We start from the raw sequence: 26,326 nt of genomic DNA, 5'->3' as shown, positions 1-26,326 counted from the left end.
GCAAGGGTGCTGTGCTTAGCTGCTCAGTAATGTCCGACTCTTTGTGACCCCAGGGACTGTAGCCCACCAGGCTCCTCTGTCCATAGAGATTCTCCAGGTAAGACTACTGGAGTGGATTGCCATGCCCTCCTCCAGGGGATCTTCCCAACCCAGGGATCAAACCCAGGTCTCCTGCATTGCAGCAGATTCTTTACTGTCTGAGTTACCAGGGAAGCCCAAGAATACTGGAGTGGGTAGCCTATCCCTTCTCCAGGGGATCTTCCTGACCCAGGAATCAAACTGGGGGTCTCCTGAATTGCAGGCAGATTCTTTACCAGCTGAGCTAACAGGGAAACCCCAAAAGCAAGGGTAGGTACACAGAAAACTATAAAATGTTGCTGAAAGAAATCAGAGAAGACGAATAAATGGAGAGACATCCCATGTACGTTAATTGGTAGACTTAATATTGTTAAGATGTCAGTATCACCCAAATTCATCTACAGATTCAATGTCATCCCTATCAGAATCCCTGTTTCAGATATAGAACAGCCATCCTTAAATTTGTATGAACTCTCAAGGGACCCCAAGAAGCCGCACTATCTTAAGAAAAAGAAAGGAGCAGAGTCTCACATTTCCTGATCTTATTACAAGGCTACAGTCATCAGAACAGTGTGGTGCTGGCATGAAGACAGACTTACATGTCTTACATGAGGACATCAGCTTACTCAGAATGGCATGAGATTCAAAATATACGAATTGCTTATTTCTGGAATTTCCCATTAAATGTTTTCGGACCCCAGTTGACCTCAACTAACTTAGAAACCTTGGAAGGTGAGACTGCTGATATGGGGGGAGGAGCTTCTGTAACTCAGAGTGGATCAATGACTTAAACATAGGGGCTAAAGCTATAAAACTCTTAGGAAATGGAGAGAGAAATGGCAACCCGCTCCAGGATTCTTGCTGGGAAATTCCATGGACAGAGGAGCCTGGCAGGCTTCAGTTCATAGGGTCACAAAGAGTCAGAGACGACTTAGCAACTAAATAAGATCATGCTAAAAATATTTTCAGGAGTAAAGGATATTTTCTTACCTCCATTGTTGCTTTAAAAGTAGCATTTTAAAAAGATGAAACTAATATGCCCAAACATTGTTAATAAAAGACAAACTAAAAGTTATTATATGTCTAGGGCTTCTCTGGGAAACAAACATTTATTGGCTTCTAATTTAAAATTGTTAATTTTATCAAATGTGATTTGACTTTGGTTGGCCTTTTATAGTTTACATAAAGTTGATTTTCCTCAGTTCTGTGATTTTGATATTTCCCACATTGAGCAAATAAAAAAGTTTGAATTTATTTAAAAAAAAAAAAAAACTCTTAGGAAAGAACATAAAGGAAAAGCTTCCTCTATGACGTTGGATTTGGTGATTTCTTGGACATGACACCAAAATGAAAGTGTTAGTCGCTCAGTCGTATCCAGCTCTTTGTGACTCCATGGACTGTCGTCCACCAGGCTCCTCTGTCCATGGAATTCTCCAGGCAAGAATACTGGAGTGGGTTGCCATTTCCTCCTCCAGGGGATCTTCCCAACCCAGGGACCAAACCCAGGTCACGAGGCCAAAAGCAGAGGCAGCAAAGTGAAAATAGAGAAATTGTGCTACATCAGAATTAGAAACTTCTGTGCAACAAAAAACACAATCAACAAAGTGAAAAGGCTACCTATAGAAGGACAAAAAATACTCGCAAATCATATATCTGATAAAAGGGTCATATCTAGATTATGTAAAGAACTCCTATCAACTCGGCCGGCCAGCAGCCTGGTTTAAAAAATGGTCAAAGGACTTCTTGAATAGACATTTTTTCCAGAGAAAATGCACAGATGGCCAACAAGTCTGTGAAAGGATGCTCAACACCAGTAATCATTAGGGAAATGCAAATCAAATCCTCATTGAGATACCATCTCACACCCATTAGGATGGCTAAAACAGCAATAACTAAAACAAAGCAGAAAATAACAAGTGTCCAGTGAGGATGTGGAGAAATTGGCACCCTCATGCACTCTGGGTGGGGGTATAAAATGGTGTGGCTGCTATGGAAAAGTATGGGGGTTCCTCAAGAGTATTAAAAATAGAATTACTGTATAGTCCAGCAATTCCACATCTGGGTGTATACCCGAAAGAACTGAAAGCAGGGTTGCAGAGATATTTGTACACCTGTTGTATTAGTTTGCTAGGGCTGGCGTAACAAAGTGGTACAGACTGGGTGGCTTAAATAGCAGAAATTTATTTTCTCACAATTCTCAAGGACTTCTAAGTCAAGGTCAAGGTGTTGGCAGAGTGAGTGACTTCTGATATCTCTTACCTTGCCCCATAGATGGCCATTCTCTCTCTTGAGTTCTTATGGTCTTCCTTCTGGGTCTGTCCTAATGGTCTCTTCTTCTATGGACACAATCATATTGGATTGAGGTCTTATGGAGGGCCCACCCGTATAGCTTCATGTTATCATAATTCAAAGACTCAACAAGTACAGTCACATTCTGGAGTATTGGGGTGGTGTAACTTCAAACCTATACATTTTGAGGGGCACACAATTCAATCCATAGTTCCTGTGTTCATAGCAGCATTAGTCATGGTAGCCAAAAGGTGGAAGCAACCCAGTTCAGTCACTCAGTCATGTCTGACTCTTTGCCACCTCATGGACTGCAGCACGCCAGGCTTCCCTGTCCATCACCAACTCTCGGAGCTTGCTCAAACTCATGTCCGTCGAGTCGGTGATGCCATCCAACCATCTCATCCTCTGTTGTCCCCTTCTCCTCCTGCCTTCAATCTTTCCTATCATCAGGGTCTTTTCCAATCCCTTAATAGATGAATAGATAAGTAGAATGTGGTCTGTCCATACAATGGAACATTACTCAGCCATTAAAAGGAAGGGAATTTTGTCACATGCTACAACATGGATGAAACCGAGGACATGATGCGAAAGGGAATAAGCCAGTCACAAAAAAGACAAATACTGCACAATTCCACTTCCACGAGGTCCCTAGAGCTGTCACATTTATAGAGACAGAAAGTAGAATGCCAGGGGAGGGGTTGTCAAATGCCTATGGAGTTTCACTTTGCTGAGAGGAAAGGGCCTTGGAAGCTGTTTGCGCAGCAATGTGAATGTGCTCAAGTCCTCTGAGTTAGAATGACTAAGATGGCAAATCTTGTGTTTGTTGTTTAGTCGCTAAGTCATGTCCAACTCTTTGCGACCCTATGGACTATAGCCCGCCAGGCTCCTCCATCCATGGTATTTCCCAGGCAAGAATACTGGAGTGGGTTGCCATTTCCTTCTCCAGGGGATCTTCCCAACCCAGGGATCCAAGCCCCATCTCCTGCATTGGCAGGTGGATTCTTTACTACTGAGCCACGAGGGAAGCCCACATCTTGTGTTACACGTATTTTACTGCAGTTAACAAGGAAAAAAAAAAAAGAAGGTTCGGGATGCGGGCAGTTTCTCCTGGGAGAGGGCTGCCCAGGTGGGGTTTCTGCCTCGAGTGGAGGTGTCCACCAGGCAGAAGACAGGATGGAGGAGGAGACGGTGAGGGTCTCATCGTTTCAGACACGATGAGTCTGTGGCAACTACCCGCGCCCCACAACCCCCCAAAGGATATCTCTCGGGCCACGATGTCATCAGGTTTTTCTGAATGCTTTGCCCCAGCAGCCAGCCCCCAACACACAGCCCTGTCCTCGCCCCAGGAGGACGCACATCCTCGGGCCACGTTCGTGCCAGGAGATGGCGTCTGGCCCATCGGCCACTCCCCAAAGCGTCCACTGGGCTCTCCCTTCCCTCCCCAGCCTTCCTCCTTTGCTCTCTCCCTCCTGCCCTGCGGTCCGGGTGCCTTCTTCCTGCTCCTTCCCTGGGGGGTCGAGAGGGAAGGTGGAGAGCGGGCTGGATCCCCGAGGGGGGCCAGGGCAGGCGTCTCCAGTGCCTCCTTCCACCTTCGTGGCCGTCCACCTCCCTCCATGGTGGCTGACATTCGAGGAGGACTCAGCAAGGGGCTGGGGATACACCCAGAGCCCCACATGTGGCCCCAGATGTGGCCAGGTGGGCCCCCGAGGGTCCCGGTCACTGACCACGTGCCCTCTTTCCATCCTAGGACCTGAGTTCCTTTGCCATGCCGCTCCTGGATGGAGACCTGGAGAGTTCAGAAAAGCCTCCATCTCGTAAGGTAAGGCTCCCTTCCTCTCAGCTTCTCCCAGCTCACCGGAGGTGCCGTGGAGGCCGGACTCGCTCAGTTCAAGCCCGAGACAGACTTCTCCTCCCTGTGCCCCTGGCTGCAGCTGAGCCCAGCCTCTCCCTCCAGGCCTCACCCCTTTCTCTGCCCTTCCCTCGGGGCTCTCCCTGGCCCCTGGATGCCCCAAAGCAGACAGAGGTGATGCTGAAGAGTTAACGTTGAGCTCAGCGCCCCGAGTGCCCGAGATGCTCACGGGCAGAGAAGAGATGGAAAATCAGGGAAAAGCGGGTCATGGAGCCCGGATGTCTCTCCCCTTTGCAGACAGGAGTCCCTCCTCCCGCCCCCGTCCCCTCCTTCCCTCCCCCCACCCCCACCCCCAGCCCTCAAGTCCTTCTCTGCCTTTCGTCCTCTTTCCATCTTTTCCTTTCCTCTCGTTCACCTACCTTCTCCCCTCTCCCACGGGTCAATTTTCCCTGCTCAAGGTCGGTGGAGGGCCGGCAGCCCGAGGCGTGCGTGTCCTGGGATGGGTGGGGTGGCCGTGGCAGGAACGGGGAGGTCGAGGCAGCCTGCGGTGGGGGTGAGTGCGGGGCGGAGGGCTGGCAGGAGGCCCAGCGGTCGTGCCTTTGTGGGGAGCGCTGCAGGCGGTGTCTTGAGAGCAGAGGGTGGTAGACAGACTTTCCCCCAGTCCTCGGGCGGCCTCACAGCCGGGCTGGGTCCAGTCTGGGCTGCCTGGCGCTCACTCCAGTGTGTGCAATGCTGCGTCCGGACCCCATGCAGTGGGACTGGCGGGCAGGCTGTGCAGGGGAGTGTCCCGGCAGGACAGGTCCTGCACCTCCCAGCTCGTCTCTGCATCTTTGTGCCCTGTGACTGAGATCCCCATCTCCTCAGGGAGTTGAACACCTCCTGTGACTGCCAAGCTGAACGTGGATGGGACCCAGGGTGGCTCCTCCTCCACGATCTAGGGGCTGTGGGTGAGCTCCCCTTTCTGGGAGCTCTTGGCTCAAGGATGCCAGCCCCCAGGCTCCCAAGCATCAGTTGAGATGGGAGTTTGTCCGCTCTCCCCACCAGTCCCCCGGCCTGGTTCCCCTGCCCCCAGAGGGGGCAGCTCTTTGTCACAAAAGACATCTCAGGATACACGGGCTTCTATTCCCCTCGACTCTGCACAGTTCTCTGTGCAGCTCCCAGGCCAGCATCGAGAGGAAGGTCAGTGCCTTTGACGTCCCCGGATCGTTCAAGAGCACTGCGGTCACTCTGGGTCAGCCAGGGCGGCCGGGGCCTGGGGAGTCCATGGAATGCCTGGCAATCTGCCACCCCCCACTCCCCCAATGGGTGACCATGAGTTTTTCCTGTCTGTGTCCCTTGATCCTGGGACAAGGAGCCTGGCCCCTCTGTTAATCTTTCCTGGCAGCTTCCCTGAGGTGTGACCTGGGACAGGACCTTCTCTGTGAACCTGTCTCCCCATCGGCAAACCCAGGCTCATGACAGTGCTCACCTCTCTTGTGAAGATGAAACGAGCTCGTCCGTAGAGCAGACACCCATGGGTGCCTGGCCCAGAGCAGGTGCTCAAGGGCGGTCTGGGAATGCGGCTGTGATTCCAGACATCCCCCCTCTGGAGCACTGTGGAGGGGTGCACCCACGTCCTGTTTATCTGAGCCGTGGGGAGCATTGCACTCAGCCGGGCCCTAGACTCCTGTCCATCACTGGCTGTGTACCACTCCTCTGGCTCCTCTGCTGAGACCACCAGCCCCCTTTCTGGAGCACGCGGGGGCTCTGGCTGGGACACCCCACCACCAGCTTGCTGGACGCGGCCTCTGCCTGCCAGACCCAGCCTCCCCACCTCCCTGATCCGAGATGGGCACCACGGGAGGGTGTCCCCGGCCTACAGACCCTCCCGTTGAGGTTTTGTTTCACTCAGCCCCCCTTTCTCTGGTGCCCCTTGCCTGTGACCTCCTTCATCCATGCCCATTTCCCACAAGCTCCGAAGAGGCCCCCAGCAGTCGGCTGTCAGTCACCACCAGGCCAGCCCTGCCCACCCTTCACCTTCACCCCTGCACCTCTCTTCTCCCCTCCTCTGCGTCCTTGGGACACAGCTGAGACCTGAGAGTCGGGGGACTGGGCCCTGCCCCGTGGCCCCCCCTGCAGCCGTGGACAGAGGTGGGCCTGGCAGCCCTACCCACGGCACCCTGAATTCCCATCCATAGCTCTGAGGAGCTGGCAGGCATTCGGGAGGCTCTGGGCCCTTTGTTCATCCAAACCCAGGGAAATGTGCCATTGCGTTAGCAAAGTACCATCTTAGCTGCATCCTGCTTGAAGGCACGGGCTCTGTCCCTAGGGTTCTTACCCCCACCCGCCCTGCAGGACGCAGACCCAGAGGCCAGGTCTGCACCTGCCTTCTCATGGCCACGGCTCAAGACCAGTCCTTACACTCCCCGTGGACAAGGCTGAGCTGGGGCACCATTTTTCACCATGTTGGGGGGAAGGTCTGCTTTCTGGGGCCCCCTCCTCAAGCCGACGGCTGAGGCCTGGTTCTGGCGGCCTGGAATTCTGAGCATAGGATGGAATCCCAGTGTGGAGAATCCTGGGGCTCCACTTGCCCTTCAGATAGGGTTCAGGCCGGCACCCGGGCCCTGTGAGACTGACCGTCCAGTGGCAGTTGGCCTAGCTTTCCCCTGTGAGCTGTCTGTGGTGGCCCAAGTGAGTGGCTGTTTGTCTGTCCTCACAGCTCCACCTCCTCTTTCCCCAGCCTGGGGACGTCTCTGGCCCTCAGCCTGTCCAGAGCCCATCAGCTCTCAGCACCTTCTCTGGTTTGGGGCCCCGTGACCCACAGTGTCCCCTTTTGCAGACTCTTCCCTTTCTGGTTCACTCCCAGGCCAGCCTCACCTTCCCTGCTGTTCTCCATGGCCTCACGGGGACCCTAACCTTCCCCACATCTTGTTCTCTGCGTGGAACGAACATCAGCCTTGCTCAGCCGTTCCTTCTCCCCAGGCTGAGCTCACTGTGCAGTGTGGAGGGGACATTTGCGGGGTTAATGTGACTCCCTGCCTCTGTCCTCACACTTGATCTTGACTCCTCTTCTGTTTCACATTGCCAGGCTGCTCCTGCTCCTGGCCATTTCTGCTGCTCCCGGGAGGTATGTGGGGCAAGGGGCAAGGCCAGGGGCCTGAGGCCCCACCCACCACTGACCAGCGTTGTGGCCTTCACTCTGTCCCCAGTTGGTGCCTTCTCAGAGCTCTGGGTTCAGGAGTACCCAGGGGGTGATGGTGGCCAGCCTCCAGCATGTCGGCCCTAAATGACTGTGCCAGCCCCTTGCTGCAGAGCCTCCATGATGCCCCCTCTAAGGAGGCTCAGGCTCTCAGACCCCACGTGGAGTGAGTGAGTGAAAGTCGCTCAGCCGTGTGCAACTCTTTGCGACCCCCTGGACTGTATAGTCCTGAATATTCTTGGGAAGGACTGATGCTGAAGCTGAAGTTCCAATACTTTGGCCACCTGATGCAAAGAGCTGACTCATTGGAAAAGACCCTGATGCTGAGAAAGATTGAAGGCAGGAGAAGGGGATGACAGAGGATGAGATGGTTGGATGGTGTCACCGACTCAATGGGCATGAGTTTGAGTAGGCCCCGGGAGTTGCTGATGGACAGGGAGGCCTGGCGTGCTGTAGTCCATGGGGTCGCAGAGAAGCAGACTCGACTGAGCGACTGAACATCAAGCCCAGCTCAGGGCGCCCTCTAGTGGTGGAAGCGCTCACAGGGTCCCGGGCCCGGACAGGCGCCCCAGGTGGACAGAGACACAGAGGCCGCCCTCGTACCTCCCTTCTCAGCACATCTGGGGTCCACCTGCCTTGCAGAGCCCGGGGTCTCAGCCTGCTAGCCAACTCCCGCCAGGCTTGGTCCTTGCCCCAGCACCCAGCGGACAAGTGGTTTTCCTTTCCTGCGGCAGAGCTGGGTGGCCCGAGGCCCTCTGGCTCCTGTGTTGCAGGGGACAGCAGGGGACAGCAGCAGGTCATGTGCAAGGGTGGTTCCCGTGGGTCGGGTCTGGCTGGTGCCCCTTCAGACGGCGCGGGGCAGGCCCCCTCATTCCACCCGGGAGGAGACCCAGGCTTAGCGAGTCTCAGGAACTCCTCCTGCTAGCCCAGCAAGGGGTGAGCGGGTCAGACCCAGGCGCTCAGATGGGAATGAAGTGAAGTTGCTCAGTCGTGTCTGACTCTGCAACCCCGTGGACTGAATAGGCCAGAATACTGGAGTGGGCAGCCTTTCCCTTCAGGGAAAGAATACTGGAGTGGGTAGCCTTTCCCTTCTCCAGGCCAGAATACTGGAGTAGGTAGCCTTTCCCTTCTCCAGGGGATCTTCCCAACCCAGATCTCCCGCAGTGCAGGTGAAATTCTTTACCAGCTGAGCTACGAGGGAAACCACAGAATACTGGAGTGGGTAGTCTATCCCTTGTCCAGGGGATCTTCCCGACCCAGGAATCAAACCGGGGTGTCCTGCGTTGCAGGCGGATTCTTTACCAGCTGAGCTATGAGAGAAGCCTTTCAGATGTGAATGCCAGGTCCTAAACCCACCAGCAGGGCACGTTAGAAATCCCTCCAGTCTATGAGTTGCGTGAGTTGGCTTGAAGACGGAGTCTAGCACTTTTTCAAGCCATGACTGGTGGTGACTTCAAGTCATGGCTCAAGTGAGCCTCAGAGGTTTTCAGCCTCATTAACTTTTTTCCCTAACCTCTGCGGTCACTCCAACATGGAAGCTGCTTGGAGATGAAAACTTCGTCCCTTCCCACACCAGGACGGAGCCCCGGACCCCCTGACTCTCAGGTCATGGGGGTCTGTGCTCCCTCCTTTGAGGAGGGGCCGGAGAACATTATTGCAGGGAGGTCAGACCTCAAGGACAGACGCGTGTTCTTGAGAAGTGAAGGGCAGGAGACGGGGCTGCGGATAGGACAGGGGGGAAGAGGCCGTGTTTGAGGCTTCACGGATGCCCTGGCTGTCCTCCCCACCTCCAGGAAGCCCCCTTGCGGAGAGCTGGCTGGAGGCCGGGGGCTCCCAGGGCAGTGTGGCCCAGCCTGTGGATGGGTCGTCCCTGGGTCCCGTCCTGCCCGCCCCCCGCCCAGGCCGCCCCTTGTCTGTGCGAGAGCCTGGTGGGGCTGTTCCTCAGTCTGGGTGTCCTGGACCCCCCAGCTGGGTGGCAGGGGACAGCGGAGGGGGGCAGGTCCGCACAGGCCGCCGTCTGGGCTCCGAGGGACCTCACCCGTCTGTCTGTCTGTCTGTCTGCAGGTGGACAGCCCCTTCGGCTCGGGCAGCCCCTCCAAAGGCTTCTTCACCAGAGGCCCCCAGCCCCGGCCCTCCAGCCCCGTGTCTGCGCCTGTGCGCCCCAAGACCAGCCCCGGCTCCCCCAAAACCGTGTTCCCATTCTCCTACCAGGAGTCCCCACCGCGCTCCCCACGTCGCATGAGCTTCAGCGGGATCTTCCGCTCCTCGTCCAAAGACTCCTCCCCCAGCTCCAACCCATCCACCTCGCCGGGGGGCATCCGGTTCTTCTCTCGCTCCAGAAAAAGTAAGGCATTGATGCTTTGGTTCCAGGTGGGTGCAGGGCTGCGGGGGGAGCCGCTCTGGGCCGCGGGGGACACCGCCGCTGGCTGGTGGCTGTAGCGATGCTGAGCGCGCGTCTGGGTCCGTCCCTCAAGAACAAATTGAGCTCCGAAACAGCGGGGTTCCCTGGGGTCCCTTTCTTCCTGTGCTGACCCCCACCCGTCGGGCGTGGTTTGTGGGGGTTAATGCAGACATTGCCATCCAGTCGGGCTTAAGACAGCCACATGGAATGGTGGAAGTCAGGAGTGGTGTGAAGCTAAGATTCAGCCCCGTACCCTGCTGTGGTCTTTCCCGGGGTGGGCCACAAGCCAGAGGGATTTGGGTCTTTGGGACTCACATTTGGGACCACATTTGAGGGATTTGAGGCTTCTTTCTGGCACATCCTAACTTTGTTTTGTGCCCTGGGTAGCTGGGGTTCATCTGTTAGAGAAACAGGGGCAGGAAGTGTGTGTTCAAGACAGAGTTCTTTAGGCTCATGAGATTTTGTGATCTAAGGATAAACTATTCTCCACTGAGCACAGTTGATTGTAATTGGAAATATTATGGCAAACCATAAAGTTGTTGTTATTGTTTAGTTGCCAAGTTGCGTCAGACTCTTTGTGATCCCCGTGGACTGTAGCCCACTAGGCTCCTCTGTCCGTGGGATTCTCCAGGCAGGAATACTGGAGTGGGTTGCCGTTTCCTTCTCCAGGGGACCTTCCTGACCCAGAGACTGAAGCCGTGTCTCCTGCATTGGCAGGCGGGTTCTTTACCCTGGAGCCACCGCCAAACCATAAAGCAGATGGTTCATTTTCGCCTCTCCTGTGTCTCAGGGCATCTCCCTACTCGTTACGACTCTCCCTGATGACAGAGGAAATTCTTGTTCAGGGAGACGGTGATTTGGGAAACGTGCCTGCCCTTGGGCGTCAGGTCTGGAGTGGTCCTCCTCTGTCTCTGGCTGCATTTGCAAGAGGACCTGTAGGTCGGAGCTGTACTCTGTCCACAAGGCCAGCACCAATGCGGTTTTCCGTCTCTGTGACTCACGAGGAAGGGTGGGGACCTCTTCTTTTGGTGGTTTGGGGTGTTGCTCCTAGCACCCCTCAAGTCATCCCCGTGATGACTGAGCTCGAGTGTAACTGTACAGATGTCCTGTGACGCGGTGATCCTCACGCAGACGATGCGGGCCACGTGCGGTTGGGAACCTACATGTGAAGCCAGAGAGGCAGGTGTGTTCTAGCCCTGATGTCCCAGCGCCCCAGAGCACATCCCCAGTTTCCTCGACAGGGATCCTGAAACTCTCCACTACTCCATCACGCACCGCCTCTCAGAGGAGGGCGGTCAGACCAGACCTTCACCAGCTGTCCTATTTCTCGAATCGGGCCTGGGTTGGTTACAACAGAACAAAGTTGTATTAATTTTGTGGGGGCAGCGATGACAGTGTACCCCAAATCAGGTGGCTTAAACAACAGCAATTTATTCTCTCATGGCTCCAGAGGCCAGACGCCAGAACCAAGCTCTCAGCAGGGCCGTGGTCCCTCTGAAGGGGCTGGGGAAGAGTCTGCTCCAGGCCTTTCTCTCAGCTCCTGGGGTTGCCAGCAGCCCTTGGTGTTCCTTGGCCCGCGGAGGCGACACTCGGCATCTGCCCCCATCACCCTGGGCATGTGGCCGGCTCCCGCCGGGTGTCTGTCCATGTCCACGGGCCGCCTCCCTCCTTCTGAGGACCACAGTTGCTTTGTATGATGGGCCACCCGACCCCAGGATGACCTCCCCCAAATCCCTTACATCTGCTGTGACCTCATTTCCACTTAAGTTCCCTTTTTGAGGTTCCTGGAAAAGACATGAATTTGGCAGGGGGGACACCTGGCGGCTCAGACAGTAAAGAATCCGCCTGCAATGCGGGAGATGTGGGTTCAGTCCCTGGGTTGGGAAGATCCCCTGGAGGAGGGCATGGCAACCCCTCCAGTGTTCTTGCCTGGAGAATCCCCACGGACAGAGGAGCCTGGCGGGCTGTAGTCCACGGGGTCACAAAGAGTCAAACACGACTGAGCGACTAAACTTAGCACACACAGCCATCCCACCCAGCACATGGTGACATCAGAAAAGCCAAGACCTTCAGGTCACCTCACTGGCTGGGGAGTGGAGGACTGACCTGTGGGCATAGGATGGTCATCCTGTTAAGGCCAGGGTCACTTCTGAAGGCAGAAGGGAGCAGCCAAGATGCAGAGTCTGGGAGGTCTGGGGGAGCCTGCAGGTGGAGGCATGCCCGACCTTCAGCTCCTGGGCTGCCAGGAGTCCATGCTGCCCATTTCTGGTCAGTGATTTTAAAGACCATTCGGTGTGCTTGGCTAGAAAACGTGCATGCATGGGAGCTAATTTGCTTCAGTTGTGTCCGATTCTTTGCAACCCCATAGACTGTAGCCCGCCATGTTCCTTTGTCCATGGGATTCTCCCAGCAAGAATACGGGAGTGGGTTGCCGTTTCCTTCTCCAGGGGATCTTCCTGGCCCAGGGATCAAACCCAAGTCTCTTATGTCTCCTGTATTGGCAGGCGGCTTCTTTACCAGTAGCGCCACCTGGGTAGCTCAATAGAAAACACTCGGCTGCAAAGGCGTGTCATTAGCTGCTGCGCACCAAGTGTGGCTTGTTAAGGCTTCTCTGCGTCTGGCTGCTGTCTGCGGCCGGGGCGCAGGAAGGTGTAGAGTGACCTGTGTGAAAGTGAAAGTCGCTCAGTCGTGTCCGACTCTTTGCGACCCCAGTGGACTGTACAGTCCAGGCCAGAATACTGGAGTGGGTAGCCTTTGCCTTCTCCAGGGGGATCTTCCCAACCCAGGGGTCGAACCCAGGAGTAGCCGGGGCTGCTGGTAAAAAGACTCTCGTTGATTAGGTCGGGTGCGGGCTCAGCTTCCTTAGAGACACGCTCTGGGGGGCGGGTGTTCAGACCAGGGACAGTAGCCCGTGCTGTTGCCCTTGAGGCACAGAGCCCACGACCTTGACCTTCCCCAACCGGAAACCAGCCCTGTCCAGCCCGCTGACGACGCCTGAAGGTCGCGGTCCGTATGCAGGCAGAGCATGTCCTGCTTCACGGGGTCCTCCCCTTGGGCCCTGGTCCCCTGGTTTCCCCATCGCGCTTAGTGTGAGGCTAGCGTGGAGGGCGTACAATCTGTCTACTCTTCCTCCTGCTTGAATCTATGCCCACGCCAAGGTGCCCGGACTGCCCCTCGCTCCCACTGCCCCGGAGCTGATTTAGTAACCCTGAACTTGAGAGTAACACCCTCGGCCTGTGTGAAGGGTCTTGTAAGCGGCAGCCCATGGAACGTGCTGTGAAAAGGTGGAAAGATGTCGCGGAGACGCTTTGTCACACGAGGCCCCTGGGAGAAAGTTCCCGTCTCGGTACCAAGAACAGCTGTCCTTCTGAGCAACTGGGTGGCTTTTGTGTGTCACAGACTGTGATGGTATAACTACCCCATTTCCCGTCTGCATTGTCTGCTGGGAATCTTAGAACTGAGTCTGTACCCAGGGCGTTAAGAGAGTGTTTCTAGCCTGGTTTCTGAATCCATTTTTGGCCGCCCCCCCCCCCCCCGCATCCTTTTACTATCCCCTCCAACTTACTTTAAAAAAAAAGAAAACAGTTTATTGGAAGAATTTGAGTGTATTTATTCCGAATTCAAAGAGGAGCTGAATGCTCGCGACTTAGGAAGGGTAAGAACCAGGCTGGTTCTGGGAGGTTCGGCGGCCAGAATTCATGGAGATACAGAGAATTCCTAGTCTTTGCATCTCTCCACTGACCGCTCCAAATGCCTCATCCTAGGATAGCTGATCAGCCCAGTTGGGATCTCTGAACCAATAGGGTACTGTTGAGGGGGGAACTGGGAGGCAGGGTCAAGCAGCTAAAGCAGAGTGACCAGCAGCCCGCCCTGGAGGTGGGCGGAAAGTTCCAGGAGGAGGGGCCCCGTTGGCAGCCAGGATGCACCCACACCACTCTCTGCGTCCACTGCCCAGCCTGTGTGCACACGCAGCCTCCCACGTCCACGAAGATGCCCTCATTGAGCTCAGTCCAGTCACCCCACACACGGCGGTCAGCGTCCCCCTGCTTCCCTGATCGTGTCTGAGCATCACTGCTAAGGATGTGGGTGTGATGGACCAAGCTGTCCACCTCAACGTGATGAGACGCCCGTTTCTCCTCCAGAGCTGTCCGCGCCCTGTCCTTCCGTCCTGTGACTTCCGGGGGAAAGTTAAGATTCTCCACATCAAGAACTGCAGCAGAATTCCTTTGCTGTCTTTCTCTATCGTCTGTTGACCAAAACCTAAAAGTCTGTGTGTTGACACAGGATCTAAAGGTGCAGCAGACTCCCCAGGTGACCCTCAAGCGTGGTAAACATCATTGTTATTCAGAAAAGGGGGGAAGATAGAAGTCCTGCAGAGCCATTTTCAAAGGGAAAGAAAGGAAAAGGATTCAGTGACACATTAAGAGCGAGAGAAGGTGGCAGGGGCTTCTCTGGGGGCCCAGTGGCTGAGACTCTGTGGGCTCCATGCTGGGGACCCAGCTTCAATCCCCTGGTCAGGGAGCTAGATCCCAAATGCGGCAACTAAGACCCAGTGCAGCCACATAAGTAAATAAAATATATATATATATTTTTTTAAAGAGAGAGAGCGAGGAAATGCAGACAGTGGCTACAGTTCCGAGTGCTCCGTCTGCTGTCAGGACCAGCGAGGACCTCGGTTGGCTGGCGCGCTCTCCCCAGGAGGAGAGCCAGCGCTTTGCTCTGCCAGGACCCTACCCCTTGGAGGGGTTCTTGAATGCCGTGGCTGTAGCCTTCCCCTGGGCTCCTGGGCCAGTGGCGTGTTGATCTCAGACTTGTCCTGGGGACGCTGGGGTTTTCATCACGCTCAGCCCAGCCCCACAGTTAACTGGCAGCAAGCCTAACTCCCTTGGAGGATCAGGGTCAGCCACCCCCAGCAAAGCAATAACCCACTGTCCGCCTCTTCCTCTAGGAACAGACGACAGCCCGGGACAAAATCCAGCCTGAAACCTTTCTTCGTTTTTGCACATTAATCACTGAGATACAGGCACACCCTCATTTCTCGCCCGTGTGGCTCTTTGCACTTGTAACAGCAGACTCGAGCTGCTGTCTCTGAACCACATGCCCCATAGGGTAGAGCACGTTTACATCTCGTCTTCAAGTGAATGTCGCTCAGTGGTGTCCGACTCTTTGTGACCCCATGGGCTATACAGTCCATGGAATTCTCCAGGCCAGAATCCTGGAGTGGGTTGCCTTTTCCCTTCTCCAGGGGATCTTCCCAACCCAGGGTTCGAACACAGGTCTCCCGCATTGTAGGTGGATTTGTTACCAGCTGAGCCACAAGGGAAGCCCCACATCTCGTCTAGTTCCCAAGAAGTCTTACGTGGCCATGAGGCAGTAGAAGCTTCCAGAAAATACCGAAGCTTATCTCCAAAAGGAAAACAAAGATTTCTGACAACTTGGCTGAGGATGGCCTTGCTTTTGAAGGTGAGGAAAGGGAAATACATGTCCATCTGTTCATGAACTGCAAATAATAAGGTGAAAGTCTTTAAAAAAGAAAGAAAGAAAGAAAGAAAAGCAGGCTGGCATGATCAGCAAGGCAGGACCTCAAGAAGGACTGAATCTCATGTTACTCAACTTCACTCCCTAATCATTGATAGTAATTGTCCTTGTCTACTGTTCTCATCGTGCGTGAGCACTGGGTTTTGTTCTGCCATGTGCATATTTGTTTATTTTACTTATTTGCTTGTTAACACTTCACTGATACATTAGGTGCATCAAAAAACACACACAAAAACTTAAACATTTAAAGGAAAAGATAAAAGTAAGCAGAAGATACAGTTGCCACACTTCTCTTTCCACATCCAGGGCACCATTTGGCACGCACTCTGGGATGCAAACACCCCAGCATGGAGACTTCGGTGTCCCAGGTGTCAACATTCAGGGTTCACTTCCCGGATGTGCAGACAGGAAAAGCAAGATTCTCTAGATTAGGCACTGTAGTGAATATCCTCGGTGTGCTTTCTCTATCGTCTGTTGGCCAAAACCAAACGGCATTTCCACATCAGACAGTTCCTCCTAGTTCAACACACGGCAAACACGGAACCCAGGACAGGACGTGCAGTGGCACAGAACGCGTCTACGCCCTCAGGCTCCCGTGGGACCAACTGACAAGGCTCCGGGGGTGGAACTGGTCATAAATGGGGCATGAAAGCGGGGAACGGCAGAGAAAGGACAGGAGGAAGTTCCAGGCAGGCCAGCAGACCACAGGCTGCGGGGAGACAGAAGGCAACTTTCCTGGGCTGCAGGAGAGACGCTGCGCTCTGAGAGCAGAGCAGAGGTGAGGAGGGCAGGTGACCCACGTGGGGTGACCCGGGGCCGCCTACGCTGGGAGAGACCGAAGGCCAGTGGAGAAGCGAGCATCAGAGGATGAGACGGGTAGACAGCATCACTGAGCGAATAGACGTCTGAGCAAACTCCAGGAGACAGCGAAGGGCAGGGAAGCCTGGTGTGCTGCAGTCCACGGGTCGCAAAGAGTTGGACACGACTTAGCAACTAAACACGTCACCATTAAAGAAAACACAAAAACTTCAAGTTGACCACAGAACAGCTAACAACCCTTACAGGCCTCCATAAAGGGGAGTACAGACCAAACTGATGCTTGGAGAATATCATTAGGGCCGCTTGTGCAGAGAGTGAGACGGGCTCGTAAGGAAATGAGGCCACCGTCCTAGTCCAAGGTGGCTTGGGACCCAGACGAGGAACTCGGAGCAGTGGAAGGGATGGTAGGAACAGAGAGGGGTGGAAAAAGTATTAATGATGAGACTCCCCTGGCAGTCCAGTGGTTAAGACTCTGCTTTCCAATGCAGGGCGTGTGGGTTTGATCCCTGGTTCGAGAGCTAAGATCCCACATTCCTCATGGCCAAAAAACATAAAATAGGAGCAGTACTGTAACAAATTCAATGAAGACTTAAAAAAAAAAAATTAACGGGGTATAGAAAGGATGGAGAAGAAAGAGGGAAATGAAAGCGTGAAAGACAGAACCCAAACCTTGCGCATTCTCGCCACTCAGGGCTTGTTCGCTGACAGTAGTTATCGGTACTGACAATGCGAGACAGCGGCTCCTTGTCCAGGGCTCCCCAGAGCCTCCTCTTCAGGGCTCTCTTAGCTTGGGGCTGCCACAAGCCAAGAAGCCAGAGTGTAGACAGATGCCCACGTCGGTCAGCACCTCCTGGAGCCTGGCGATGTTCGTAACAGCCATGGCCAGCGACAGGAATCACGACGTGTAGAAGATGATGAGGAAGAAGGCAAGCGACTGTGGGGCTACGGTGTGAGCCCCGGAGCTGGGGTCACGCAGCGAGAACATGAGCGAGAGGGTGGACGCCAGGGACAGGAGGAGCAGAACCGACCACCGGAGAATCACATGGGGCAGAGCGACGTACAGAGTGATGGTCCATCACCTGTCAGCCATGGTATGGTTTCCATAGGGACCCTGGGTGGCAACCATCTGCCTAAGGACCAGAGGCCTCGTGGCGGATAAGATGACGGAAGAGCTAGACAGGATCGGGCACCCAGCAGAAGCCGGGGCACCGACCAAGAAACCCTCCGCTTGAGCCAGAAGAAGACGGGCTGTGAGAAGGAGGCGATCTTGGCACAGCAGAAGACCGCAAGACAGGCAGTCAGCCAGAAGGTGAAGCTGTTGATGAAGCTCCAGGAGATTTCGAAAGAAGTTTTGAAACTAACACCAAAGGAGTTTGCGAGGTTGTTATGGAGGGCCACCCTGTGGAAAAGACCCTGATGCTGGGAAAGATTGAGGGCAGGAGAAGAAGGGGATGACAGAGGATGTGATGGTTGGATGGCATCACCGACTCGATGGACATGGGTTTGGGTAAACTCCGGGAGTTGGTGATGGACAGGGAGGCCTGGCGTGCTGCAGTCCATGGGGTCTCAAAGAGTCGGACATGACTGAGCGACTGAACTGAACTGAACCCTGTGCAGAAGGAACTGGGAGGCGGCCAGGCAGGCCACGATCGTGTCACCTGCGGGCAGTGCCCGGCATCGCACGTGTTCCTGGCTCAGCACCGTAACTATGAAGCCATCCTGCAGTGTGGCAGCCAGCGACTCCAGGACAAAGCTGACCTTGGAGATGGGCGTGGGGGAGGGCAGCATCTTCTCCAGGCACTGGGACTCACCCACGGGGAGACACAGCCTCCCTGGTCAGGCCACGCTGTTGAGACTGCAGGCCCAGAGGTGCTCCCCTGGGACTCAGGCAGACATGCAGCAAACGCCCCCCAGCCCCACCAGTCCTCCAGGAATTGAGAAGGGGACCTCTGTGATTTCCCTGGGCAGACAAATCCCTCCCAGCTCAATGATACCCCCGTGTCTGTTTGCATAACCTGTATTTACCTGCTCTTCATCAGAGCCAAATGTAGGGAAATGTAACAGAAGAGAGGCCATGGGGTGATTGAAAATACCCCTGTGTTGTCCTTTATTTCTCACCACACTATTTCTTTCCTAGTATTAGTCACTCAGTTGTGTCTGACACTTTGCGACCCCATGGACTGTAGCCCACCAGGCTCCTCTGTCCATGGAATTCTCCAGGCAAGAAGACTGGAATGGGTTGCCATGCCCTTCTCCAGGGGATCTTCCAGACCCAGGGATCGAACCCAGGTGTCCTCCATTGCAGATTCTTTACCACTGAGCCACCAGAGAAAAGCATTTATTTCTTAACTTTTTCCTTAAAAGTTCACCAGGGAGGGTGACTGGGCGGGGAGGCAGCCGTGTGTGCAGCGGGGGTGGGCTGGGGGTGGCCGATGCAGAGGAGGACCAGGCCTGACCCCTACCCTGGGGCCCTCAGGTGTGGCAAGACGGGGAGGGTGGAAACTAGTCTGTGTGCAAAGTCTGGACCATCTACGCTTCCTTTCATGGCGAGGAACAGTAATCCCTCCCACTTTTGAAAGTCTTCTTTGAGAATGGCCTTCAGAGCCACGTTCATTTTTTAAAATATTGGTGATGGGAAGTCTTTGCCTTTGGAAGATGGATTTCCTTTTTGTAAAGAGATCTCTTTGGGCCGGCAATGTTTGGGGTCAGAAGTTGAGATGAAGCTGCACTGGTAGAAACCCATGAGCCTGGCGCTGGGTGGGGACAGGACACAGGCTCCCGCGGGGCGTGAGGCCAGGGCTCCACCCTCGGCTCCGCTCACGGCTTTGGCTGCAGCAGCTGCTCGTTCTTTCTCCACTCTGGGTGCTCAGTGGCGTCCTTCTGACATGACTTCACCATCCACACAGTGAGGTCCGGGACAGTTAATGGTTTTCCTGCTTTGACTCCAGTGAAGGATCGAGGGTAAGACACTTGTCAGTCGCTCAGTCGTGTCTGACTCTTTGCAGCCCCGTGAACTGCAGCACGCCAGGCTTCCCTGTCCTTCACCATCTCCCAGAGTTTGCTCAAACTCATGTCCATCGAGTCGGTGATGCCATCCAACCATCTCATCCTCTGTCGCCCCTTTCTCCTGCTGCCCTCAATCTTTCCCAGCATCAGGGTCTTTTCCAATGAGTCAGCTCTTCACATCCATGGCCAAAGCATTGGAGCTTCAGCTTCAGCATTAGTCTTTCCAATGAGTATTCAGGGTTTATTTCCTTTAGAATTGATTGGTTTGATCTCCTTGCAGTCCAAGGGACTCTCAAGAGTCTTCTCCAACATGTTGAAAGCGTCAGTTCTTTGGTGCTCAGCCTTTTCCATACGGTCCAACACTCATATCCATACCTGACGACGGGGAAAATCATAGCTATGACTGTACAGACCTTTGTTGGCAAAGTGACAGACATTAATAGAGAGTATTTCTTCAATGTGGGTCCTGCTTCCTTTTTTCCCTCCCGTTGCGTCCAGTGAGCAGAGTTGGGCCCAGGAGGACTGCAGGACGCCCTGCCTATGCCAGGCGGCTCTATAGGGTTGGCCCCGGACCTGCTAAACACATTGAGGCATTGCTGCCCACACGGGTCTGTCCCTTCCCCTCCAAGGCCGTCTAACCTGTTGGTGTTCGAAACAAGGCCCAGCCCAGCGTTGGGCCTCTGGGCTCAGAAGAGGGTCCTGGCCTGAGCACCAGCGGCGCCTTATCCTGCAGATTAGGTTTTGGGGTAACCGTTTTGCTGAAGAGTGGGTCAGACATCCCAGGAGGGGCAGGAGTCTCTGGCCCTGGCTGTTTACCACCCGGGGCAGGAGCTTGTCCATCTAACTGGCCTGCTCCCACCCCCTAACCCCACTCCCTGCCCCCCCGACTGCCAGGGCACTGCCCACCAAACATGGACTATTCAAACCCAGTCCACTGGCTCTCCTGTCAGCCTGAGGTTCTCAGGGAAACCCTGGGCCCTTTCTTTCCCCAGCGGACGTTTTGGCTCAGAGTCCTGGTCTGTGTCCAGCAGAGGCGGCTCTGTTCCTCATCCTGGGATGCTACAGATGGGCGTTAGCAAGCATGTGGGCTGTGGTCACTCTAACACTGCCCTCAGACAACCGGCAGGGACCTGGCTTGGAAGAGAACCCAATGCAAACCACCCAGGGTGAAAACTGCTGACACTGGGAGGAGGAAACGGTTTCCTGGAAAGTGGGCCTCACTTCTCATGTCCACACTACCCTCCCTCGGCATCCCACCCACCACCACTTCCTCCAGGAGGTCTGCTTTTAAAAGAGCCGTCCTGCCAGCCCCCTCCCATCCCAAGAAGAAGGAGGTGGATTGTGACGCGTGCTGTTGTTTGCAAGAGAGGTGCTGGGAAAACGGAGCCTTCAGGTACCACCAGCTGCCTTCCCACTCTCCAGTGAGCTCATGTGAGAGGCAATGTCGGCATCTCAGTTCTTCCAGATGTTGGTCTGGGCTGGGGGCTGCACTTGGATTTCCATCGTGCTGTGACTCACGTGGCATCCCAGAAGGAGATGAAGCTGAGTCTCAACTTGCCGTTGGGCACAGTTCCTGGAGGCGCATGGACACCCTGTAGGCTCTGCACCCGACGAGACACTCAGAGCCGTTATGGCAAGACTCGTCCTCCAAGGCTAGGAAGGCACCTGGTCGTGGCCCTTGTGGTCATGGTCAGCATCAGGCTAGCAGGTCAGGAGTGCGGGAGTCACGTAGAAATTCAAGGCAAGTTAGCAGGCCAGGGCTTAGTTGGGGAACTGGGCAAGATAGCCGATTTCAATCTAGAGACGGTCATCCAGGGTGACGTAAGGCAGAAAGAGAAAAGCAAGCATCCCATATTCACGCATATATGCGGAATCTAGAAAAATGGTGCAGATGAACCTATTTGCAAAGCAGAAATAGAGACACAGGCGTAGAGAACAAGCATGCAGACTCCGTGGGGTGGGGGGAGAGAGGGGGTATGAACTGGGAAGTTGGGCTTGACACATGCACGCTACTCTGCATACAGACTTAGCTGATGAGTGCCCACTGTGTAACGCGGGGAGCCCTACTCAGCGCTCTGCTGTGACGTGGAGTAGACACACGCGTGTCCGTGTAGACGCGTGGCTGAGTCACTCTGCTGCGTCACAGCAGAAGCTAACGCAACACTGTAAAGCAACTAAACTCCAATTTTTAAAAAAACTGATTTCAGACAGGGTTAGATGGATCATAAAGACACAGAGTTTCATTTAACACTTCTAGTAACTGTTGCGGGTTTACCTGTGTCCTCTCAACAGAGATACATTGAAGTTTCACAGCATTTGGGCCTGAGGGTAGGCCAGCTTGCGGCAGGGTCTCTGTATTCACCCACAGCCCTCGGGGGGCTCCAGCCCCTCCTGGCCCCTCGCTGAGGCCACGTTGGGACCACGCCATGGGGCTTCCATCAGGGGCTGACCATTCCGGGCAGATGGGAGGTCTCCCGTCTGCAGCTGCAGGGCTGGAGGCACAGAAGGTGGAGGTGATGGGGCCGCAGGAGGCGAGAACACAGATCTGTGGCCCGGGGGAGGGGGACACGGTCAGGCCCCCGCCTTCCTTGTGTGAGACTGTGATGTCAGCAAGAAACCCTTCTGAGGTCACACTGCCGAGAACCCCGGGCTCCGGTCCTGCTGTGGCACCGAGTGGGGCCATCCTGACCCGGGCAGGGGGACGGAAGCAGATGGGCGCTAAGGGCTGGCTTCTTTGCTTCGCTACAGGAGAGACCTGGGTGCGCTTCTAGGCGGAGCAGAGATGCATGGGCCTGTGAGACGGGCCTCCGGGCTTGAGTTGTAGACAATCTGATAACCCAGTGAGGACATGTTGGCTTCCACATCCCTGGCCTCAGGGTGAACCAACGGGATGTAAGCAAAACCCTGCAAGGGATCAAAGCAAAGGTGCCTCCTCCCGCCCACAAAGAGGGATGTCCGCGGGCTGATTCCCTCCCCTCTTCCTTTGTGGTGAGAGGCCACGACTTCTTGGCCGTCTAGGGACCACGGCGGACACAGAGGATGGCGGGCCACCAGGGGGGCAAGGTCACGGAGCTTGGTACTTTAGATAGTAGATGTCCTGGTAGTTTAGTCTGTTTTACGTTGTGTGTTTCGGTTATGATGTCATTAATGTGCCCTGACTAAGCTACACGTCTCCTTGGTGACAGAGGTAATGTTTATCCAAATGGCAATTAAAGCAAAACTGGAATATTCCAGAATATTCCAGACCCAGGGCTGAGTGGGGATGGAGGCAGATTGGAGCTCAGACAGACTTGAATCCCTCACCCCCGTGGTAAGAGGGGAAATGGGACACATAAGGGGGAGGTAGGGGCGAGATGGTTTGGGGCAAGACGTGGTGAGGGATGAATTCTGCTCAGTGACCACGACTGAGCCAGAGGAGGGGCCAAGTGCAGGTTAGCAAAAAAGCCTCATTATGCATGCCAGCACCCTCCCCACCCCACCTGCCAGCCTTTTACCTCCAAAACTCTCCCTTGACCCGCTAAATAAGCTAGCAAGCTTATCAGGCCGCCTTTGGGCAACATCTTAGATCTGAGTTCTGCCTTCTGTAAATTCACTGTTTCTAGGTTTTCTCTGTACCATTCCTTCCATGTTGTTTCTTTCTTTTTTTTTTAAATTGTTCTTTGATGGAGACAAATGAGCTTCTTTTTGGTCTGTTTGTTCATTGATGGCTCCCCAGGTCTTTGTCACTGCTCTCAGGGTTTCTCCCTAGCTTTCTCTGCTCCCCAGGGGTGGCGTGTGGACGTCTCATCGTGATCCTCCTCCTGTTACAGAGCACGGGCTCCAGGTGTCTGGGCTTCAGCTGTCGTGGCTTGTGGGCTTGGCTGCCCCGAGATAGATGGGAACTTCCCTGCCTAGGGATCGAAGCGGTGTCCCCTGCATTGACAGGCAGATTCTTAAGCACTGGACCACCAGGGAAGTCCTGCCTTCTTTTTTTTTTTTTTTTTCAAGTTTACCTTTGAAAAGCTTCGATGACTTGAGGCTCTGATGGGGTGGCCGTCCCTGCTAAGTGCGGATTTCCCTCGGGGCAGCCGGTCCCCCAGGAAGCACTGAGCAGAGAAAGAAGGTCCACGTTAAATCTCTCCCATATTCGAGACAAGACGGGGTGAATGTGTCCGCCTTTCACCTTTCTCTCCTGAATGTTTCTTGAAATCTGATTTCCCACAGAAAAATGGGCGCGGGGAGCAGCTCTGGGTCCCAGGGCAGGGGGCCCTGGGAACAGCCCTGCAGCCTGCAAAGCTCCGGGGCCTTTCTGGCTTCGTGTCCAAGTGACCGCTAGAGGGGGATAGAGCCCCGTGTGTGAACCAGGGGACGCGGCTGGACCCACTGTTCCTGCCTGCGGGTTTCCTTGTGCTTAGTCACTGTCGTGTCCGATTCTCTGCAGCCCGCCAGGCTCCTCTGTCCATGGGGATTCTCCAGGCAAGAATCCTGGAGTGGGTTGCCATGCCCTCCTCCAGGGGATCTTCCCCACCCAGGGATCGAACCCAGGTCTCCCGCATTGGTAGGCGGATTCTTTACCATCTGAGCCACTCCCAGACAGAAAAAAAAGGGCGGACGTTACAGAGCAGGCCAGCGGACCTCACCCCTGACCAGCCTGACCCAGCCTTTTATAGGGGAGCAGTCTCACACTGAATATTCATTTGGTCCTTATTTGATGAGAGCTTGCTGAGATCCTGGGCAGCAGGGACAGTACACGGGTGAGGGAGATGCTGAGAGAACTGTTGCTCCAAGAGTGAAACAAGGGGAGAGGGGATGGCTCTTTAAAGCAGGACCTTCAGGAAAACTGATACAGGGGCATCTGAGTGGAGACGGGATGGAGCCAGGCGTGGCTGGGCAGATGCATGAGGCAGGTGTGTGGGGCAGGTAGGGGGGTGTAACAGGTGTGCCTGGCCACGGGGACAGCAATGGAAGTGTCCAGAAGCTGGGGTGGCCTCCGAGCCTACAGGGAGCAGGAAGTGTGGTGGGAACCACGTAGGGAGGGACCGGGGTGGGGCAGTTGGGGTTGGGGGCGCAGGCCAGCCCGGGACCCTGCAGAGTGGTCCAGGGGGGTGTCGGTGGGGGATGACTTGCTCCACGGAGGGGCTCGTCTGGCTGTGCAGAGAGAGATGGTGGACACAGGTGGGGTGCCCAGCCGGGGCTGCTGAAATAGACCGGAGGTCAGTGACCACATCCTCTGAGACCTCCCCTCACCTGGCCTTCTCCAGAAAGCCTCGCCTGACTGTTCTCGCCTGGAGCAGTCTGCCAGGCTCTCAGATAAAACTTAGGTGATATCTTAACTTTCCCCGTCACCCTCGGGCTTGGACCAGCTCTCGGGGAAGGTTCTGGCAAAGGTAGTCCAACTACGATGCGCATTAAGGACGTTCAAGACTGCATCCTCTGGAGTCACTGGCTCGTTTAGTGTATAAATGAGAAGGGGCTGTGGCATCACAACCAGGGGCAAAGGAGTCCCTGGCTGCCCAGTGGTTAGGGCTTCCCCTGCAGGGACACAGTTTCCCTCCCGGGTCAGGCAGTTAAGATCCTATGTGCTTCTGCGCGGCCAAAATAAAATAAAATAAAAGTTAATAGTGATTCCAAAAAGCAAAAACAAAACAGATGCGACAGGTGCTTTTTTTGGAAGCAGTGGTCTTCCCAGAACCCATGATCGATCGAGCTATGTTAGCTGCTGGGGTGAGACCAGGGCGCTTTTGCTAGCTGCCCCACCCCCACTGAGCAAGAGATGGCATCATGTCCCACGTGGGCAGCTGTCCACCCCGAGTGACCGCGGCTGACGGACTCGGCCCCGCGGGGCACTGGGACATTTATCTCTGTCCTGGGCTGTGCTGTGCTAAGTCACTTCAGCCGTGTCCGACTCTTTGTGACCCCGTGGACACACCAGGCTCCTCTGTCCACGGAACTCTCCAGGCAAGGATACGGAAGGGGGTTGCCATGCCCTCCTCCGGGGGATCTTCCTGACCCAGGGATCAAACCTGCGTCTCCTGAATTGGTAGGCACGTTCTTTACCACTGTGCCGCCTGGGAAGCCCCCCTAGAAAAATGGTGTTGAAAATCACAGACTTGGACAGCCTCCTACTTTAATAACCCCGAGGGCTTCTCTCAGTCCTGACTGTGGGGTCTGTAGGACAGACAGGCCAAGAGGAGAAGGTGCAGCGTGGACCCCGGGACCCGGGGCTGGTGCAGCCCAGCGGGGAAGCGGGAAGCCTGGGGCGTTCAGTGAGGCCATGAAGCATGGTCACAACCCTGGTCTGAAGCTGCTTTGTTGCAGCCCGCAGTCAGAAAGACATTTTATATCATAACCCAGCACAGTCACATGGACGGCTAAAAACCATTTCTCATGAAACAATATTTACCCTGGCCTCTGTGCGCTATTTTCGACTCGACTCTCATTGTTGGTGGTACCAGCACGTCGCCTCTGACCCACACGGCGGGGTACCCCAGGGGGCAGGCGTGGGGCTGTGCTTGCACTTTGGGAAGTGCCACCCTAGAGGGTCATAAACAGCAGGATGGACGTGGATCGCCTGCCTGCAGAGCGAGGAGTCTGGCTGGGAACTTCGGGGCCCAGAGGACCAGCAAGGTTGGAAGGACGCGCTGGGGTCTTTGCCAGAGATGCCAGATGCTTGACGTTTGAACTTGTTTCTCAGACCAGCTCACAGCCGCGACCCAGGCCATATGTACTTCGAACACCCTGAATACATTTAGTTTTCTGTTCATAGTTAAAATATGAACGTTCTATTGTGGATGACCCTAATTCTGGGTTATTCACATCTCACTTCTTTAAACCCCGCTCCTGGTGTGTGGGTCTGATCAAAGGATGTACTGAGAGCCGTTTGAAATGCGAATGAGCTTCCCAGGAGGTTTACTGAACTTGTAAAACTTGTGTGCTTCCTTACTCCTCTCCGCTTTGGATCACAGACCGCTCTTCTTTTCTCTCCCAGCAACTGGAGTTTATTTTTCAAATAAAAGTCTGTTTTCCTATAAAATGCCAAGAGTTTTGCACTGTGTGTGGAGGAATGAACTTGGGCTTTTAAGCTTTTAGTTTGGAGCCTCCGAGTCTCCGATTCACATGCCAAGGGCTCAGGGCCCGTGTGCCCCAGTCTAGAGCAGGGTCAGACGTGGGGGATTTGGTCCCTGGCACT

The 26,326-nt window shown here is 54.9% G+C and overlaps 1 protein-coding gene across 5 annotated transcripts in view; it reads left to right on the top strand.

Annotated features, from left to right (window-relative positions):
- Positions 1–26,326, top strand: part of PRKAG2 (protein kinase AMP-activated non-catalytic subunit gamma 2) — a 293,387-nt gene that overhangs the window by 82,628 nt on the left and 184,433 nt on the right. For 3 of the 5 annotated variants that reach the window (XM_043873272.1, XM_043873271.1, XM_043873270.1), the window contains exons 2-3: positions 4,115–4,186; positions 9,459–9,738. In XM_043873272.1, coding sequence (XP_043729207.1) covers positions 4,115–4,186; positions 9,459–9,738 — 352 coding nt within the window. The remainder of the gene's footprint in view (positions 1–4,114; positions 4,187–9,458; positions 9,739–26,326) is intronic. The other 2 variants (XM_043873274.1, XM_043873273.1) reach the window with 1 other exon arrangement.

Source organism: Cervus elaphus, chromosome 18 (assembly GCF_910594005.1).
Source record: "Cervus elaphus chromosome 18, mCerEla1.1, whole genome shotgun sequence".
NCBI classification, from domain to species: Eukaryota; Metazoa; Chordata; class Mammalia; order Artiodactyla; family Cervidae; genus Cervus; species Cervus elaphus.
Note: the sequence above shows the minus strand (reverse complement) of the source record. Positions and strands in the feature narration are given on the sequence as shown.